Raw genomic sequence first — 20,588 nt, 5'->3', positions numbered from 1 at the left:
GAATGACCATTGATAAAAAAGACCAGAACCTAACAACAACAAAAATCTACATCTAAAGACACAAAGAAGGAACAACAACGAGATGGTGGGAGGGGTGCACTCGCAATATAATCAAATCCCACACCCCGAGTGGGCAGCCTGCAAACTGGAGACTAATTAAATTGCAGAGGTTCTCCCACAGGAGTGAGAGTTCTAAGCCCTATGTCAGGCTTCCCAGACTGGCGGGGGTCCGTCATCAGGAAGAGGTGACCCCAGAGCACTTGGCTTTGATGGTCAGTGGGGCTTAACTGCAGGAGCCCCACAGGACTGGGAGAAACAGAGACCTCATTCTTAAAAAGCACACAAAAAATCTCATGCTTACCAGGACCAAAGGGCAAAAGCAGTAACTTCATAGGAACCTGGGCAAGACCTACCTGCTGGTCTCAGAGGGTCTCCTGGGGAAATAGGGGGCAGCTGTAGCTCACTCTGGAAACATAAATACCGGTGGCAGACATTTCAGCAACTATTCATCAGCTCAAACTCTCCTTCAGGCTGACATTTTGCTTCGGTCATTAGTACCAAGACCTGGCCCCACCCTATAGCCTGTAAGCGCCAGTGCTGGAATGACTCAGGCCAAACAACTAAATAGATGGGAACACAGCCCCACCCATCAGCAGTCAGGCTACCTAAAGACTTCCTGAGCCAATAGTTGCCTCCAGACACACCCCAGAAGGGTAGGGTTCAGCTGTACCCAAAAGTGGGCAGGCACCAGTACCTCCCACCAGGAAGCCTCCACAGGCCTCTAGACTAGCCTCACTTACCAGGGGGCAGACACTATAAGCAAGAAAACTATGGTCACGCAGTCTGCAGAACCCAGTCCATAAACACAGGCCAGACTCTACCCTAGGACCAGCTGGCTCCCCACCCTTGGATAATAGGAGGGGAGTGCACTGCTGGGATGCATAGGACGTTTCCTACAAAGGGTCACTTCTCCAAAGTCGAGAAACTAATCCACCACATACGTGAAAATACCAATAGAAATTTAGACAAAATGAGGTGGCAGAGAAATATGTTCCAAAGAAACAAAATACAACTCCAGAAAAACTAAATGACGTGGAGATAGGCAATCTACTTGAGAAAGAGTTCAGAGTAATCATAATAAAGATAATCCAAGAACTCAGGAGAAAAATGGAAGCACAGAGTGAGAAGTTAGAATTTTTTAACAAAGAGTTAGAACACATAAAGAACAACCAAGGGAAGGGTATAGCTCAGTGGCAGAGCACGTGTTAAGCACACACAAGGTCCTGGGTTCAATCCCCAGTACCTCCATATAAATAAACAAATAAATAAAAAACCTAATTACCTCCCTCCCTGCTTCCCCACAAAAAACAACCAGAGTTAAAGAATACAGTAAGTGAAGTGAAAAATACACTAGAAGGGATCAACAGTAGACTAAATGAGGCAGAAGAATGGATCAGTGAGCCAGAAGACAGGGTAATGGAAATCACTGCTGCAGAACAAAAGAATGAAAAAACAAAGAAAAGAAATGAGGACAGTTTAAGAGATCTCTGGGACAACACCACATGCACTAACATTTGCATTATAGAGATCTGAGAAGGAGACGAGAGAGAAAGGGCCTAAGACAATATCTGAAGAAATAATCACTGAAAACTTCCCTGAACTGGGAAAGGAAACACTCATTCAAGTCCAGGAAGCACAGAGAGTCCCATACAGGATTAACCCAAAGAGGAACACACCGAAGCACACGGTAATCAAATTGGCAAAAATTAAAGATAAGAGAAATTACTGAAAGCAACAAGGAAAAAGCAACAAATAATATACAGGAGAATTCCTATAAGGTCATCAGATGATTTTTCAACAGAAACTCTGCAAGCCAAAAGGAAGTGGCACAATATATTCAAAGTGATGAAAGGGAAAAACCAACAACTGAGAATATTCAACCCAGCAACGCTCTTGTTCATATTTGACAGATAAATCAAAAGCTTTATAGACAAGCAAAAGCTGAAAGAATTCAGCATCACCAAACCAGATTAACAACAAATGCTAAAGGACTTCTCTAGGTAGACAAGAAAAGGCCACAATTAGAAACAAGAAAATTACAAAATGGAAAAGCTATACAGGCAAAAACATATAGTAAAGGTAGGAAACCATCCCCACACAAACTAGTAGACAAATTAACAGACAAAAGTAGTAACATCACCTTTATCGACAATTAGCAGTTAAGACAAACAATGAGATGTAACGTATAAATATCAAAACCAGTAATCATGAGGGGAGTAGAGTAAAAGTGCAGGGTATTTAAAATGCATTCAAAATCAAGAGCCTAGCAACTTTAGACAATCATGTATATATACAGACTGCTATACCAAAAACTCATAGTAACTACAAACCAAAAATCTCTAATATATACACACACAAGAGAAAAGGGAATCCCAAACACAAAATTAAAGATAGTTATCAAATCACAAGAGAAAAGAAAAAAAAATCTACAAAAACAAATTAAAAACCATGAACAAAATGGCAATAAGAACATACATACTTATAATTACATTAGATATAAATGGAGTAAATACTCCAACCAAAAGACATCGACTGCTTAACTGGATAAAAAACAAGATCCGTATACATGCAGTCTACAAGACAGCCACTTCAGATCTAGAGACACACACACAGACTGAAAGTGCGGGGACAGAAAAAGGTATTCTATGCAAATGGAAATCAAAAGAAAGCTGGAGTGGCAATACTAATATGAGACAAAATTGACTTTAAAATAAAGACTGTTACAAGAGACAAAGAAGGACACTATGTAATAATCAAGGGATTAATTCAAGAAGAAGATATAACAATGGTAAATATATATGCACCCAACACAGGAGCACCTCAATATACAAGGCAACTGTTAATAGACATAAAAGGAGAAACTGACATTAATACAATAATGGTGGACCCTGATGCCTTACGCCCATCAATGGACAGATCGTCTAGACAGAAAATCAGTAAGGAAACACAGGCCTTAAATGACACATCAGACCACATGGATTTAATAATTGATATTTATAGAGCATTCCATTACAAAGCATCAGAATACACATTCTTTTCAAGTGCACATAGAACATTCTCCAAGATAGACCACATGCTGGGCCACAAAGCAAGCCTTGGTTACTCTAAGAAAACTGAAATCGTATCAAGTATCTTTTCCAAACACAAGGGTATACGGTTAGAAATCAACTACAAAAAACTGCAAAAAACACAAACACATGGAAGCTAAATAATATGCTGCTAAACAAAAAATAGATCACTGAAGACACCAAAGAACCAATTAAAAAACTACCTAAAGACAAAAATGAAAATATGATGATTCAGTATGTATGAAAGGCAGCAAAAACAGTTCTAAGATGAAAGTTTACAGTGATATAAGCTTACCTCAGGAAACAAGAAAAATCTCAAACAACCTAAACTTACATCTAAAGCAACTAGAGAGAGAAGAACAAACAAAATGCCAAGTTAGCAAAAGGAAAGAAATCATAAAGATCAGAGCAGAAATAAATGAAATAGAGACTAAAAAAACAAAAGAACAGATCAAGGAAACTAAAAGCTGGTTCTCTGAAAAGATACACAAAATCAATAAATCTTTAGCCAGACTCATCAAGAAATAAAGGGAGAGGGCTCAAATCAATAAATTCAGAAATGAAAAAGAAGTTACAACTGACACCACAGAAATACAAAAGACCATAAGAGACTATTACAAGCAACTATACATCGATAAAATGGACAACTTATAAGAAATGAACAAATTCTTAGAAAGGTACAATCTCCCAAGACTGAACCAGAAAGAAATAAAAATTATGAAAAGACCTTTACTGTACTGAAATTGAATTAGTAATTAAAAGACCCCCAATAAACAGAATTCCAGGACCAGATGGCTTCAAAGGAGAATTCTACCAAACATTTAGAGACGAGTTAACACCTATACTTCTGAAACTATTTCAAAAAAATTGCAGAGTAAGGAATTCTTCCAAGCTCATTCTATGATGCTACCATTTCCCTGACACCAAGACCAAACAAAGATATCACAAAAAAAGTATAGGCCAATATTACTCATGAACATAAATGCAAAAATTCTCAGAATACTAGCATAACAACTCCAATAATACATGAAGATCATACACCATGATCAAGTGGGATTTATCCCAGGGATGCAAGGATTTTTCAATATGCACAAATCAATCAGTGTTATGTCACATTAACAAACTGCATAATAAAAACCGTATGATCATCTGAATAGGTGTAGAAAAAGCTTTTGATAAAATTCAATGTCCATTTATGATAAAAACTCTCAAGAAAGTGGGCTAACAACATACTCAATGGTGAAAAGCTGAATACATTTCCCCTAAGATCAGGAACAAGACATGAATGTCCTCTCTGAACACTCTTATTCAACGTAGTTTTGAAAGTCCTAGCCACAGCAATCAGAGAAGAAAGAAATAAAAGGAATCAAAATTGGAAAAGATGAAGTAAAACTGTCACTATTTGCAGATAACATGATATAACACATAAAAAAACCTAAAGATGCTACCAGAAAACTACTAGAGTTCATCAATGAATTCAGTAAGTTTGCAAAATACAAAATTAATACACAGAAATCTGTTGCATTTCTATACACTAAAAATGAAATAGCATAAAGAGAAATTAAGGAAATAATGCCACTTACCATATCAAAAATATAAAATACCTAGGAATAAACCTACCTAAGGAGGCAAAGGACCTGTACTCCAAAAAGTTTAAGACACTGATGAAAGAAATTGAAGATGACATAAACGAATGAAAAGATACACTGTGTTCTTAGGCTGTAAAAATCAATATTGTTAAAAAGACCATGCTACCCAAGGCAATCTATAGATTCAAGGCAATCCCTATCAAAATACCAATGGCATTTCTCACAGAACTAGAACAAAAAATATCATTATATTTGTATGGAATCACAAAAGGCCCCAAATAGCCAAAACAATCTTGAGAAAGAATAGAGCTGGAGGGATCAGGCTCTTCGACTTCAGACTATACTATAAAGCTACAGTAATCAAAACAGAATGGTACTGGCAAAAAACAGACATACAGATGAATGGAACAGGATAGAGTCCAGAAATAAACCCACATACTTATGGTCAATAAATCTACGACAAAGAAGGCAGGAATATACAATGGAGAAAAGACAGTCTCTTCAATAAGTGCTGCTGGGAAAACTGGACAGCTACATGTAAAATAATGAAATTGGAACACTCTCTAACACTATATACAAAAATGAATTCAGAATGGATTAAAGACCTAAACTCCTAGAGGAAAACATAAATCACAGCAATATTTTTTGGCTCTGTCTCACTGAGTAAAGGAAATCAAAACAAAAATAAACAAATGGGACCTAATAAAACATAAAAGTTTTTGCAAAGTAATGGAAACTATCAACAAAACAAAAAGACAATCTACAGAATGGGAGAAAATATTTGCAAACAATGTGACCAACAAAGGACTAATTTCCAAAATACACAAATAGCTCATACAATCAATATAAAAAAAAACAACCCAATCAAAAAATGGGCAGAAAATATAAATAGACATTTCTCCAAAGAAGACATACAGATGTCCAAAAGGTACATGAAAAGATGCTCCACACTGCTGATTATCAGAGAAATACAACTGAAAACTATAATGAAGTATCACTGCACACTGGTCAGGTGGCCATCATCAAAAAGTCTACAAATAATAAATGCTGGAGAGGGTGTGGAGAAAAGGAAACTCTCCTACACTGTTGGTGGGATTATAATTTGCTGTAGCTGCTATGGGGAACAGTAAGGAGGTTCCTTAAAAAACTGAAAACAGACTTACCAAATGATCCATCAATCCCACGCATGGGATGTATCTGGAGATAACTCTAATTTGAAAAAAATACATGCACCCCAATATTCATAGTAGCACTGTTTACAATAGCCAAGACATGGAAGCAGCCTAAATTCCCATCAAGAGATGAACGAATAAAGAAGATGTGGTATATGTACAATGAAATATTACTCAGCCATAAAAAGGAATGAAACAATGTCATTTGCAGCAACATGGATGGAACCGGAAATCATCATACTAAGTAAAGTAAGTCAGATAGAGAAAGCCAAGTATCGTAAGATATCACTTACATGTGGAATCTAAAAAAATATGGTACAAATGAACTTATTTACAAAACAGAAAGAGACTCACAGACATAGAAAACAAATTTATAGTTACCAAAGGGGAAAAGAGGGGTAAGGATAAATTAGGAGTGTAGGATTAACAAATGTAAAATAGATAACCAACACGGGCCTACTGTATGGCACAGGGAACTATATTCAGTATCTTGTAAAAACCTACAATGGAAAAGAACCTGAAAAAGAACAGATTTCTGTGTGTGTGTATATATGTATATATAACTGATCCATTTGCTATACACCTAAAACTAGCACAACACTGTAAATCAACTATACTTCAGTAAAGAAAAGAAAAAGATACAAACTTTTATGTATAAAATAGATAAGCAACCAGTATATATTCTACAGCACAGGGAATTATAGCCATTATCTTGTACTAACTTTTAATGAAGTATAATCTATAAAAATACTGAATCACAATGCTATTAACCTGAAACTAATATAATACTGTAAATCAACTATACTTCAATTTTTTTAAAAAGCAAAAAAATAAACAAGCAAACTCCTAGAAAAAAACAGATGGACACACATATTAAGATTTACTATTCTAAGAGGGAGGGTAATAACTCAGTGGTACAGCATGTGCTTAACTAGCACGCAGGAGGCCCTGAGTTCAATCTCTAGCATGTCCATTACAGGGGGAAAAAAAGAATCACTATTCTAGAATTCTAGATGATGAATATCAATTTGATGGTGAAACATTGTTCATAAATGCTATATGCTCTTATTTTATTTTTGCATTAATATATCAGTGTTTTAAAAATTATTTAAATGCAAATGTAAATTTCTACTCAACAATTTTCAAACATTTACTGTTAACACACTTATGTCAGGTATGGTCACTTTTAAATTCAGTGACTGCCTAATGTATTTTTAATTTTAGGATCAAAATCATTTTAATCAAGAAAATATGATAACTATGTAAGTTCAAAATGCTAAAGCTCTGAACATTTTTAGAAACAATGAATTTTTAAATTTACATATATGTAAATATGTGCCATATACTATGTATATGTCTTTACATGCAATACATTGTACATGTAAAAACTGTAACAATTCTACCTAATAAAACTGAAAAATGTAAATAAAAGAAAATTATATAATACAAAATCATAGCATAGTTCAACAAAACACAATTTTAAAGCTATAATCCATCTAGAGTTAATATTTGGATCATGAATTTAACAAAGACGCTAATATGATCAAAAAGATTTCAAACTGTAAGCACTTGAATGTGTACTCCCTGAATCATTCCCTAATGATTTTAGGTCACAATTAAATACTTAAAATCAATTATAAAAAATGGGTCTATATATTTCTATTATACCTGGGAATATTCTAAAGCAGGTGTCATATCCCTATTTCTACCTTTCACATAACTACTCAGAACCCTTCAGAGGTGTAACAAATAAAACTGAACACTTACCAATACCTTGGGGCCGACTTAACCTTACAGGATTACTTTCAAATTTTTGGACATGAGGTGGGTATTCTTTCCTAGAAAAGGAAATTTATATAGTTTTATTCTAACAGAAAAAATTACTTAATATGAAAAAGTTGAGGGAATATTTACAATACGTTTATTAAAAGCAAACCATAGCTTCTCTGCCATAAGAAAGTGGTACTATAATAGGACTATGGTACACAAATATACTAAAGCTTAATGCACTATAAGATCCCTAAGGGCAGTGACTATATTTTATTTAGACTGGCAATCTGTGAGAGCCCACAGTGGGCAGTCTTTCAAATAAATATTTACTAAATGAATCCAAATATTTGTCCTTTCAAAAGTCACTTTGGAAAGCTGTATGTTTACTTCCCAAATGTAGAAAACTTTAGGTTGGAACCACCTTCATAATCAGTATAAATATTTTGGGGAAGAAAATCGTAGTATTTCACTGGAATTAAAAAATTACTCAGCTTATATTAGATACTCAATTTGCCCCATTTTGCTGTAAATACTTCTAGTTGTTTAAAAAAAATCAATGAATAAAGAAATAAATAGCAAGTAACGTATTGGTTTTGAGGATAATTTCAAAATCAGTACAAAAATGTTATATACAAAACTAGCAATTATGAAACAAGTACTTTGGTCTTGTAATATAACATGACTACATTATGGGGATATAATTACATTTTAAAAAATATATTAAATTACATTTCAGACTTTATATACAATCAAATTTCAGGATTTTGAACACTGTCCTTAGTAAATAGGAATCCTAAAATATTGTATGAGTCGAAATATACACTAGTTTGGAAGAAAAGCAAAAAATCTATAGCTAATTGTGGGATAAAAGCATTGAAGAGATCTGCAAAAAATGCAATAGACCAGGGAGCTAAACAGTATTTTCCCATCCTAAATAAAAGTTCCTAAAAATACTTCCATTTTATTTAACTTGGGTATAAGAGGTTACTTTGTTATTTGTAAATCCATTCAAACTAGTGATTGGTATCACAGGGCAATATAATTAAATTAATTAATTAATTAAAAATCCTAAAGGAGTTTTCCTGTAAGGATTTCATAGTCTTATACTGTGATAGTCAAAGCACCTAAATTGAAACCCAAATATGAAAGTTACACAAGAAAATAATAAGAGTAGTGATAATAGTGTTTTTGTGACAACCATTAGCAAATAGTGAGCAACATGTGCCAGGTACTGTTCTAAGTGCTTTGTATCTATTCATTATTTTAATCCTCACAATAACTTTATAAAGTATGTACTATTATTAGCACTTTGTAGATGAGGAAACTGAGGCACAATAAGGTTAATTAACCTGCCCACGGTCACAAAACTATTAAATGGCAACACCAGAATCTGAATCCTGGCAGATGGCATCAATATTGATGAGTAATGTTTTTTTTTATCATTATTGAGCAGCATTTGGTACAACTGGGTAATTTCCACACTGCCAAAATTGTAAGATTCGTGAGGATATATATTGTGAAGAGAATCTGCCTTACAAATTGAAATACTAGTGCCATGAAAAAGAAGGTAGGTTTTCAGCTCCTAACTATATTAAGCTTTAAAACACACATTTTGATATTCTATACACTTTTACACTAAAAAGGATATAATACAGTCTTACGTTTAAACCAAATGATCAAGTTTTTAATCTCTAGTTTTCATAACTTTATACTTCAGAAAAATTAAGATACAAACTATAAAATGCAACTGAGGGAATGAATCTGAAGCAAATATTACACAATTGTAGTAAACTCTGAAACCTCTACATATTACATATTTTTAAAATGGTGGACAACAGAAACAGTATATTCTTAAATACTAAGGATTATCAATAAAGAAAATAATATGGCAGGGTGGCCAGAAAATCTGGAAATACAGATACTTTGGATTTTTGTCAATTTGAACCTGGTTACTTACTTATTCTGGGGTATGTTATAAGCAAGCATAGGTTTATTGAATAATAACTGACAGAAATCATCTGAGACAACAAATCACAGATGGGCAGGGACTGAAAATGCTGCAATAATTAACTCTTTTCTTTGCTGACACAGTGCACTGAACCATGAATTGCTGATGATGAACAAACACGCTGAATATACCACGAAATATCCAGCACCTATCATATACTGTAATGTAATGTTAAAACACTATTGTATTTTGTCCACATTTCCAGACCTATGGCTACTCTGTATCCAATAATTACTACATCTTTCCCTAGACAAACAGGGCAAATTAAGTTACTGTTTTAAAAAATATATTATAATGAGTAAATTACAGAAATAAAAGCATACCTTACGTTCAATTTAAGAGAAGTCAGAAGAAAAGTAGTATTGGTTTGCTAAGAGAATTAAAATAACTTTATGGCTATAAACTATCTTGAGTTCTTTAAAATTTAGTTTTAAAAAAATTTTGTTAGGCAATCAAAAATGAGATTTTACGTTAATTTCTTGGTTTGAAGGTTCCATCACTCTACAGATACTAACATTTCAAACCCCAAACTAGTATGACACTTAAGGCTATGGTTTAATTTTCCAGTGGATTTTCTTTCCCATCTCAAAACAAACAGAAGCAGAGAACTGTCCCTGTCTTCTGTCTTCTACCAGGTGGAAGCTTTTTTTTTTTTTTTTTTTGCTTCTGAGGGTTTATGTTTTGTATATAAAGTTTTAAAGAAAACCTCACTTTATGGACCCAGTGTTTTACAAGCTGCATAAAATGAACTGGGGAGTTTTTTTTTTTTTCTGTGTGGAACTGTTTGAAAAACATTAGAATGCTCTGCTTATTAAAGGTTATACAGGCTTCAGCCCTGAAAGTATTTTTTAAAAATAGACTTCATTTTACAGAAAGTCTGGATTTGTTAAAGAGTTGAAAAGACAATTCAGAATTCACTTAAATCCCCTACCCAGTTTTTCCTAATGTTAACACCTCCATTACCCTCATACATAAGTCAAAAAAAAGACATCAACATTTGTACACTATTAACTAAATGCCAGGCTTTATTTGAATTTCACCAGCGATTCCACTAATATCCATTTCTTGCTTTAGAATCCAAACCAGGATCCACATTCAGTCTGCTTCTTGTTGTTGTTTTTGTTTGTTTTTTAATTTTTTTTAATTTTGCGGGGGGTAATTCGTTTACTTACATTGTTCTTCATGACGTTAGTCATCTATTTTGTACAATGCCCCGGGACATGGGTCCAATGTTTTCCTCATGATTAGACCAAAGTTGTAGGCTTTAAGGAAAGTGCCCTTCTCACCACATCATATCAAGGGTTACATGATATCAGTGTTTTATTTATCACTAGTGATATTAACCTTGATCACTGGGCTAAGGAGTGTTTTCCAGGTTTCTCCATTCCAATGTTATGTATTGCTCCTTTCTATGTTCTATTTGGAAGCAAGGCTGCAAAGGGGCGGAGGTTAAACTACTTCCTGAGAAGGGGAGTATCTGTATCTATTATTTGGCATTCTTCTGTAATAAATAACTGTCCATTTCCCCCAATTCATTTTATGCAGCTTGTAAAAATCCTAGAATAGTTCATAAATATTTATTCAATCATATGTATCAGCATGACTCATGGATAAATACCCATTTATTTTATACTTTATAATCCAATTGTTTCGGTTTTGGCCTTTGGGAGCTTTTTCAGTTGGCTCCTGTGTTCCTTTGATGTGACCTCATTCTTTTTTTAAATTCTGGTAAAATATACACAACATAAAATTTACAGAAATATGGAACATTTCACCAACCTGCATGTCATACTTGTACAGGGGCCATGACAATCTCTGTACTGTTCCAATTTTAGTATATGTGCTGTTGAAGCAAGTACCCTTTTGTTTTTTTAAATACTTATTTGGATTCTGGTACTACAAGATACTCCATGATCATTTTGTGTTTTCCCTAACCCACCCCGAGGATCAGCCATTTCTCCATGTTCCCTTTAGTAGAGTGGTATTAGAAACCAGGATCTGAGTGCTGTTTTCCTTTTTAAGTTGGTTTTAACTCATTTTATAAATCGTTCCATTGCTCTAACTGATCTCAAAAGATGTAAATTTTCATAAATTTGTTTGGGTTCATTTTCCATTAAAATCCATTATCCCAAACTCATGTTTAAGCTGAAATCAATCTAGTTTTTGAAGAGATGTATTAAAATCTTCCACAGTTGCACTCTAACCAAGAACTTTAAAAATATATATATTAGGGGAGCTTCATACGTTTAGTTGTTACACTCTTATAGACTGTGTCTACTATAAAATGTGCTCCTTTAACCTATTTAGCGCATCTAATCCTTAATTCTATCTCACTTTTTGCTAAAATTCTACTCATGCTTTCCTTTTGTTTACATATCTTTTGACTCTAAATACCCCTTCACTTACAACTTGTTATTTTTTGATTCTTGCAAACATCATATAGTTGGGTTTAATCCAATTAGTTTTCACTGTTTTCTCTTTTCCCCTATTCTTACCGATGTGCACAATTATTATTCATTTCTTTTTTCTCCCCTAGCTAATTTAACAATAGTCACCTTCCCTCTCTCAACCCTTATTTTAATTGCATATTTCTGTTCATTAACATGCTATCAAGATTCCAACTATTTCTCTCAAGCAAGATGTTCTACTGTATCCCCAAGGGAATAAGGTCTTTAAAATCCTTTTATTTCCCTGTCCTACCTCACTCAATCTCCCTCCCCAAAAAAGGTCTTAAGATTCCTTTTACTTCTGCCTTTCTACCTCGACCTCCCTAATTCCTGAGATAGTTTTGAATACTTAGTCACAGATTATTACTGATTTTCTTTTGTAGATATCTCTATATGGTAAGTGGAACATGCTTAGCCTTAACTGAATGCCAATGACTTAAGTTTTTAATTGCGTCAAATTATAAATCATATACAAAAGATTACTTTTACTCTCAAAGATTTATCAGGTAATGTCACTTCTCTGCCTAAAATGCCCTGAAAGTTTCTAGTGAGTGCATCAATATAAAACCTAAACCTTTCATATCACCTTACAAAGTCTTTTATGATCTAGGAGTCCTAGCTGACCTTGCCAAACCCACCTCGTAACATCTTCCCCTTTGCTTTCCAACTTCCAGTCATAGTGGTCTTTCTTTCCATTCTTTGAACATGCTAAACTCTTTCCTGCATTAATATCTTAGTACCAGCTCTTCCCTATCTGGAAAAGTTATCTCTATGATCATGGTATGGCTGACTCTTCATTCAGTCCTTGGTTAAGTGTCAGCTTCATAGTAAGGACTCTTTCTGAATAGACAATCTAAAGAAACCATACTGTCACTCTCTATTACATCATCCAATTACACTTTCTTACAAAGAACTTATTATTTGGTGTTTTACTTGTTAACTATCAGTTTTTGCCCATCAAAATGTAAACTACAGGAGTGCAGGAATCTTGTCTGTTTTGTTCATCACTATGTCCTTATGCCTTGAACATAGCAGACACTTGACAAATATTTGTAAGGAATAAATGTGTGTAACTAAAAGGCAGTAAGTAATCAGAAGAGTATTTATCAGGCCAAACAATTGTATAAACACTGCTGTACAAGGATGGTAATGTTACCAAAACTGAACCACTAGCCACCATGCAGAGCCACCATAAAATAATTCAGAGTATTAATTTGACAGCCTATGTGCAAATACCATAATTCAGGCACTTGAAAGGCACTGTAAACTTGTTTATATTTATTAATTAGATAGGTTAGCTGGAAACTGAACATACCTTGATTCTCTAGTCTGTTTACTGTCTTACTTCCTAGTCTTTTTCTAGTGTTTTCATATCCAGTCACTGTTTTCTTCAGTGTGCATAAATTATTATGAGGCAAGACATATCATTCTTCTCTTCCCTCACTTACTCTTCTTTTTAAAGAGTAAATCTATTGCTCTTTTTAAATATTTACTCTTCTAAATGAACTTTAGAATCAACTGGTCAAATTTCTTAAAATAACATCAAAGTCACCAGGATTCTTAACTAAAATTGCATTAAATTTACTTTAACAAGCACTGGTATCAAATAACCAACCATGAAACTAGTATCTACCTCAGATCAGGTTCTTTAGAGATATTTATAAAGGATTTATACATCATTAATTTCATTACTCAATATTTAATTTCAGTTGCTACTGTGAATTAAATTCTGGTCTTTCCAATAAATACTTCAATTGATCAGAGGTGAATTTATAAAAACTTAATTATTATTATAAGTCTTATAGTCTACCATCTTACTAAACTCATTATTTCTAAGGTGTTAGATGACTCTCACAATTCTAAGGAAGATAGTATCATTCGAATATAATTTTATTTTCAGATCCCTGAGACAGCAATTTATAACACTAATATAAATTGGTACCACTTCTCTGCAAAACAATTTAGCAGTACTTTTCAAAGCATTAAAAGCATTTGTAACCTAACCCAAAGAAGCCTTTTCCAAAAATTTACCTTGAAATACATTTAGAGATTTATAAACAAAGTTGTTCATCAATGTGTCACACATAACGGTGAAAAACAACCAGAAAAGGGCTAATGGGTAAATAAATTATGTATATCTGCAGGACAGCTATTATGCAATCATTCAAAATCATTTTTAGAAGCCAACTTAATAAAAGAGAAAAATGCTAGGACATACTGTTAGGTGAAAACTCAGAATATATAGCTGTACTATTATTATGACTCCACATACGTTACTTATATTAAAAAGCATGCAAGAAAAAAATATTGGAAAGAAATGTATAAAGATCCTAACGACATAATTTTCTATTTTAAGAGCTTTTTAAGAAGTATAAAATCTTTCACTATAATACTTGTCTTTTCAAACACCCCCTTTTAAGTAAATGTTTCTAGTATTTCGTAATTTTTATTGTATTTTCACATATGTACCTTTTTGTTGTTTCAAAATTCTCTATGATATGCACATGCTTTTTATAATAAAAGTATTTAAAAATTTTTTAAATTGGAAAATTATTACATGCTTCAGTTTCATAATAGGCCAACAATCTTTATCTAAGAATGCCAAATTCTAATAGCAGATTAAATACTCTAGGCTGCTGATGCTGCCACATACACTGTATTCACAACCTACCTGTCCAAAAGTCAGAAAAGAATTCAAGTCATTCAAGCTGTCAAAGTCACCCACAACAAGGAAAAATAAAAGCAATTCTTTTAAGTTTGCAAGCTCTAGATCTTAACATCATTATTTATTTATTCCAGGTTAGTTTTAAATGTAAAATATACTTATTGTGCCCAGTATATAGTATAAATGGAAAAAAAAAAACCCCGGAAAAGATTAACCTTCCACAACTACTTAGGTTTTATTAGATAAACCATCCACTTAATAAGGAAAGCATTTAGTTCAGAGATTCATAGTCCTTCATGTGTTAAGAGATAAAGATAAAGGATCTTCTATTACTCTTCAAAGATCAGGAAAAAGAATGTGGCTTAGTTCCTAAGAAGGGACGAAAAAAAGGCTCATGTGAAAAAAGTCTACAAAATAAAATCTACTGGCACAAGAGTTCTTAGTTTATCTCTGACAAAGATAAAATAATGTTAGGTAAGAATCCAAAGGATTAATGGGCTCAATTCAACCTAACAGTAACTAAGTTGCTGAATAAAGCACTCAGGTGTATTTATCATAATATATTTTACAAATGGCTGTTGTTTCATGTCTAGGTCCTGGTAGTAATGTTGGTAACAACAACAAAAAAGACGAAGAGTTTCAGTATTACAGAAATTTCTAACTTTACAGTGTATGTGTCAGTTTTAAATTATTATCTCATTTGTTCTTCATAAGTCTCCCTTAAAATTGGCCAAGTATCATATCCCTATTTTAGAGTTAGCTATATGTTTACTAGTAACACTGGTAACTTAATTATACATCTTCTGACTCCTTTTCCCATATCATTCAAATAAGCTCCAAGAAAGTGGGGATTTCTGTCTGCTCCTAGAAGAGTGCCTGGCACATAGAGTCATTGAAATATTTGCTCAATGTATCAACGAATAAATTTCCACTACAAAAATTTGTATAAGAAACCAAGACAGTGGAAAAAAAATCAGTATAAACCCTTCACGGCTACTGTGAAAAAGAAAATAATCTAAGACTTTTACACTACTCTGATAGTGTAACAAATAGTACCTGTATTTTACCTACTATAGCATACAGGAGTCTGGTTTGCATGTGATTGTACAGTTATTTAATGTATATTCCTTAGCAATTTTATTAAAAGCATCTTATTAAAAAAAAGGTCTTCCTCCCCAAATATTGTCCTTATGGGTTAAAAATTTTAAAGATATAAAATGACTCATCTACATCTGAAAGAAATAATGATCTTCTCAGAGAAAAACAGAAAGAATTCTCCTTCTCAGGAGATAGAGTAAAATATCTGCACAACCCATTCATTCAAAACATGTAAGAACTGTGAAGTATTTCAGAATTATAAAATATGCCTAAACCTTTGCCAATGGGGTCATTTTTAAATTTACATTTGAGAAAATTTGTGTTCATGGAAAATACAGCATTCTATAAAACATTGCAAGCTGTCCCTTTGCCTCGTCTATACCTTTACACAAAATTATAGAGTCAAAGTTACATAATTAAACAAGATTATAGAATAACACTTCTTTTGACCTTCACCAATGACATAAAAGTGCTGGTTTAATACAAGGGCTGTTTACCTGTTTTGTTGGGGGGAGGGTTCATAAAAGATTCTTGAAACTCATGGAAGCAAGAAAAAAAGATATGCACGTGCACAAAAATTCCCACATACATACACTGAGGAGAGAAGCGATTTTTATGGACATTTGCTTTAGAACAACTACAACCATTTCACCATTCAAAGAAGTGTATGTTCTTAAAAACATGTTTCCATGTTATTTACAATATTCAACATTTCTGCTAAAGGATGATGCGTCTGCTAGTATTATTACAAAGGGAACAAAGAATGATCATAAAATTTTGTCACAATTTTTTGCGCCAGAATGGGGATATATGTGATATTTACTTTTAACTCCAAGCTTAAGGTATTCATTCTACTTCCATTTTTCTCCTCACTTACTAAAGTATAAAATAAAAATATTACCACTAAAATGTAATAAGAAATATTTAAGTTATCTAGTTGAAAGCAATTTTACTACTAAGATGCTGAAATATTCTATTTTTCAAAGGAAAATAGGTATACATCAGTATAGGTATATAATAATCATTCATAGAGAAATGTATATTGAGAACTATGGTGAAATATTACCCATATAAGTCAAATACCATGTTGTGCTACTACTGTTTCCTTTTATTAAAATAATTAATAAGCTTAATGATGAACTCTAATTCAATGGATATTTTTCAAAGCATATAAATAATCTGATATTTTACTGTTATATCCATGCTCTAATTTCATCAATATTGAGCTTACCTTTCCTTTTGGTCCAGACTGCTTAAAACATGAAAAAGAAAAAAAATGTAAGAGGCAAGACCTCATTTTTGATATATCATTGTAGTTTTAGTAACTGCAGTCAATAAGGCAAAACTCTGTGATTAATTTGTTTTAAACACATTATATATATATTATAGGCTAGTGGTTTGAATTTTCTCAGCTATGTAAATTGGCTTTCAATGTTTGTCAGTACAGAAAATAATTTATATCTAAACATATTTAAGGAATAAAAAAGGACGTACAAAGATAGAAAATTCTTGAAAGAGTTTTATTTAACCATCCAACATTTGAGAATATGTTACTTTAGAGTAGTTATGAAAATAGTCTTTAAGGAATACAATTTCCTGAAAGTTATAAAATTTTTAGATGCCAATCCTGTTATCAGGTGTGATTATAGTCAACCCTTGGTATCTGCAGGAGGCTGGTTCTAGGACCCCACATGAATACCAAATAGTGGATGCTCAGGTCCCTGGATATAAAATGCTGTAGTATTTGCATATAACCTATACATACCCTAGCATATACTGTAAATCATCTCTAGATTGCTTATACTACTTAATACTAAGTAAATACTATGAAAATTGTCTCAAGTGCCAGCAAATTCAAGTTTTGCCTTTTATAACTTTCTGGAATTTTTTTCCTTGAATATTTTCTATCTGTGGTTGGTTGAATCCACAGATGTGAACCCTCCAGGTACAGAGGGCCGACTGTATTTGCTTCTGAGTAAGAAAAAAAATTTTTTTTACGATTGAAACTTTTGCACAAAAGCTTTAGATTAAATACAAATACAATATATGGTTTGGGACACAAGAAAAGTCCTGGGACTTAAAATCATGGCCTCTAACCAAAAGTCCAATGTATAAAAGGTCTACCCTCCTCCGTAGTTCACAGAAAATCTAAAAAGCTATCAACAACAATTACTTAAGAGGAAAATCATAAGACCTCTCAATTTAATAAGATTCACACCCTAGAATTATTCCTCTCTATTATAAAAGAAGCTGAATATTCAGAACTGAAGCAAAACAGTTTACAAAATCCCCAAGTCCCCATATGAACTCTCGTATTCCTATCATGTGAAGCACACAATTATCAATTTAATCCTACCAAATTAAGAAAAAATAATATGGCAAGTTGGCTTTACAGAAAAAACACCGAAAAGAAATACTTATTTTGTTTAAAATTAGTTTTAATAGTAAGGAAAAGAATTATTATAAACTTACATGGATATATTTGAAATTTTACTTCTATTTAAAAAAAGGGATAATCTGTGTAAAATAGATTTATGTTGGAAAAATGAGGGAAAATTATCATACCCCTATTAAAGTAAGTTAAAGAAAGGTAAACATAAAAGTTGACTATAGTCTATTCTTACAGACTTACTTCTTATGGAGTTGTATTTCCAGGAAAAGTAAAATGAAAACCAAAAGTTAGGCATTAATTCTTAAGCTAGCCATTTCCAACTCTACACTGTTGTGCCCAAGGAGTGAGAAGAGTTTAGTACTTTCTTGTTTTGGGCTTATTTTTTAAACTCACCTATATAGAGTAAAGGAAAGAGGTAGAAGAAAGGGTAAAAGTAGAAGAAACAGGTTTGGTTCTTTCCAATAAACCAAGGGAGCAAGGAAAAAAAAACAAAAATACCAAAGAAATATATACCCATGCTCACTTCTCTTATCCTTGAGAAAAATGTATTTACTATATGATGCCTAATTTATAAGTCATGGCACTTCTCCAGTATTTCTCAGTATGTATTTATTATCAAGCCCTGTCCTAGAGGAGGAAGGAAGGAAGGAAAGAGAGAGAGAGGGAAAGAAAGAAAGGAAAGAAAGAAAGAAAGAAAAGGAAAGGAAAGGAAAGGAAGGAAGGAAGGAAAAAAAGAAAAGAAAAGAAAAAAGAAAAGAAAGGAAAGAAAAAAAGGAAAGGAAAGGAAAGAAAAAAAGGAAAGGAAAGGAAAGAAACTTTAAAAAAAAACAAGGAGGAAGGACATTCTTAGTAATGTAGGACTTGTAAAAATGTCTACTTACATTCTTGTTGAACTATATCTGCTCTTAAAATTTTACAAAAGGAAAGAAAAAAGATAGCCTGACTGACTCTGGTTTCCATGACCTGATTTTGGACTTCAAAAATTCTTTCAAAGTGGTGCTTTTCATTAATAACTAAATCTTGCTTATTCCAAGAGCCCATTTTCCCATTTATGAATTACATAAGCTTTTGCAGACATTCATTTCGCCTATGGTCCTTACAAGTCTTTCTACCTATTCTTAGAAAATAAAAAAGTGAAAATGTAAATAAAACATAAACCAGTAAATGTGCTCTTCTTCCAAGTCTGATTAAAGTTCAGAATGGAAATGGTATAGCTATAAAGATTTCTAAATTTCTGCATTTCTTCCATACTAATACTATCCTCCTCCATCACTAGTTGTATCTACATTTTAAATATGAATTAAATTAACACTTGGAATAGTAGTGAGAAAATAGACTGGAATCATAATACTCTTCCAAATAGTAGCTGATCTGATTGTTCAATAATCTTTGTTCATATCTTTTAGATTAAAAAGATGTGATGTACTTGTTCCCCTATCTTACTGAAGAACAACAAATTATTCAAAATGCAGGTCTGACTTACTGATCCCTCACCCCCAGAAGGATGTATTATGTGTGTGAATTACCAACTTGTGACATTTCCTCTAACTTCAAATTAAGAGTTGAGAAAGTAAGAAAAATTAAGAGAAGCTATAAAAGCTAGTGTGTTCACCTTCATCTGAGGCCTGAAAACTATGCCAACACTACACCAAGTAAAACCAAAAGCCTGGTAGCCATCAGCTGAGGTGAAGGCTTCTTCCATGCCTTTGAAGATGTGGTTCCTACAGCATGGTATGTTCTCTTCTTGCTAACACAGTCAAAAGCTTCTTTAATAAATCCTTTGTGAATTCTCCACTGCTCTCTTCTCTGTAAACAGTACTACACATACTTTGTATATCTCTACTACTGCACTCACCAGGCAATGTTTTGTTTACTTGTGTTTCTGTCTTCTACTCTAACCAAACTTGAGCTTCAAGGCAAAAATGGTTATATTCACCTTTGACTACTTCGTACCTATGCCTGCTATGTAACATAAAGCCACTCAATAGTTTTGAAGGAAAAAAACTGGAAAAACTCTCAATGACTGATCTTTAAACTTCAAAATCTTTAATGACACCCACCCTGCAGTAGGACTAAGAAGTATTTACTCTATAAATAAGAGACAGATAAGAAGTAGAACATATCCTGCTGACATGACTCTTCAGTATTCCTTACTGCCCCTTGCCGTTCTTGTTAGGTGTTTTCACTCAGGATTATTTCTTTAAGTATAAATCAATTCAGGTTTTGTGGGGTTTTTTTTTTTAAAGAAACAATATTTTACTAGTAAATGCCACTTCCTATTAACAGAATCTAATGTTTTATACAGATGAGTAATAATAC

At 33.1% G+C, this 20,588-nt stretch overlaps 1 protein-coding gene and 1 non-coding gene across 8 annotated transcripts in view; both read right to left on the bottom strand.

The window, feature by feature from the left end:
• Positions 1-20,588, bottom strand: part of SENP6 (SUMO specific peptidase 6) — a 106,519-nt gene that overhangs the window by 52,825 nt on the left and 33,106 nt on the right. For 4 of the 7 annotated variants that reach the window (XM_072965516.1, XM_072965519.1, XM_072965520.1 and 1 more), the window contains 2 exons: positions 17,109-17,129; positions 7,657-7,727 (listed from right to left, as the gene is read on the bottom strand). In XM_072965516.1, the coding sequence (XP_072821617.1) occupies positions 7,657-7,727; positions 17,109-17,129 (92 nt within the window). The remainder of the gene's footprint in view (positions 1-7,656; positions 7,728-17,108; positions 17,130-20,588) is intronic. The other 3 variants (XM_072965518.1, XM_072965521.1, XM_072965517.1) reach the window with 2 other exon arrangements.
• On the bottom strand, positions 11,423-11,526 carry LOC116281684 (U6 spliceosomal RNA). Its single transcript, XR_004191142.1, has one exon. It is a non-coding gene; the product is annotated as a U6 spliceosomal RNA (small nuclear RNA).

Source organism: Vicugna pacos, chromosome 8 (assembly GCF_048564905.1).
Source record: "Vicugna pacos chromosome 8, VicPac4, whole genome shotgun sequence".
NCBI lineage: Eukaryota > Metazoa > Chordata > Mammalia > Artiodactyla > Camelidae > Vicugna > Vicugna pacos.
Note: the sequence above shows the minus strand (reverse complement) of the source record. Positions and strands in the feature narration are given on the sequence as shown.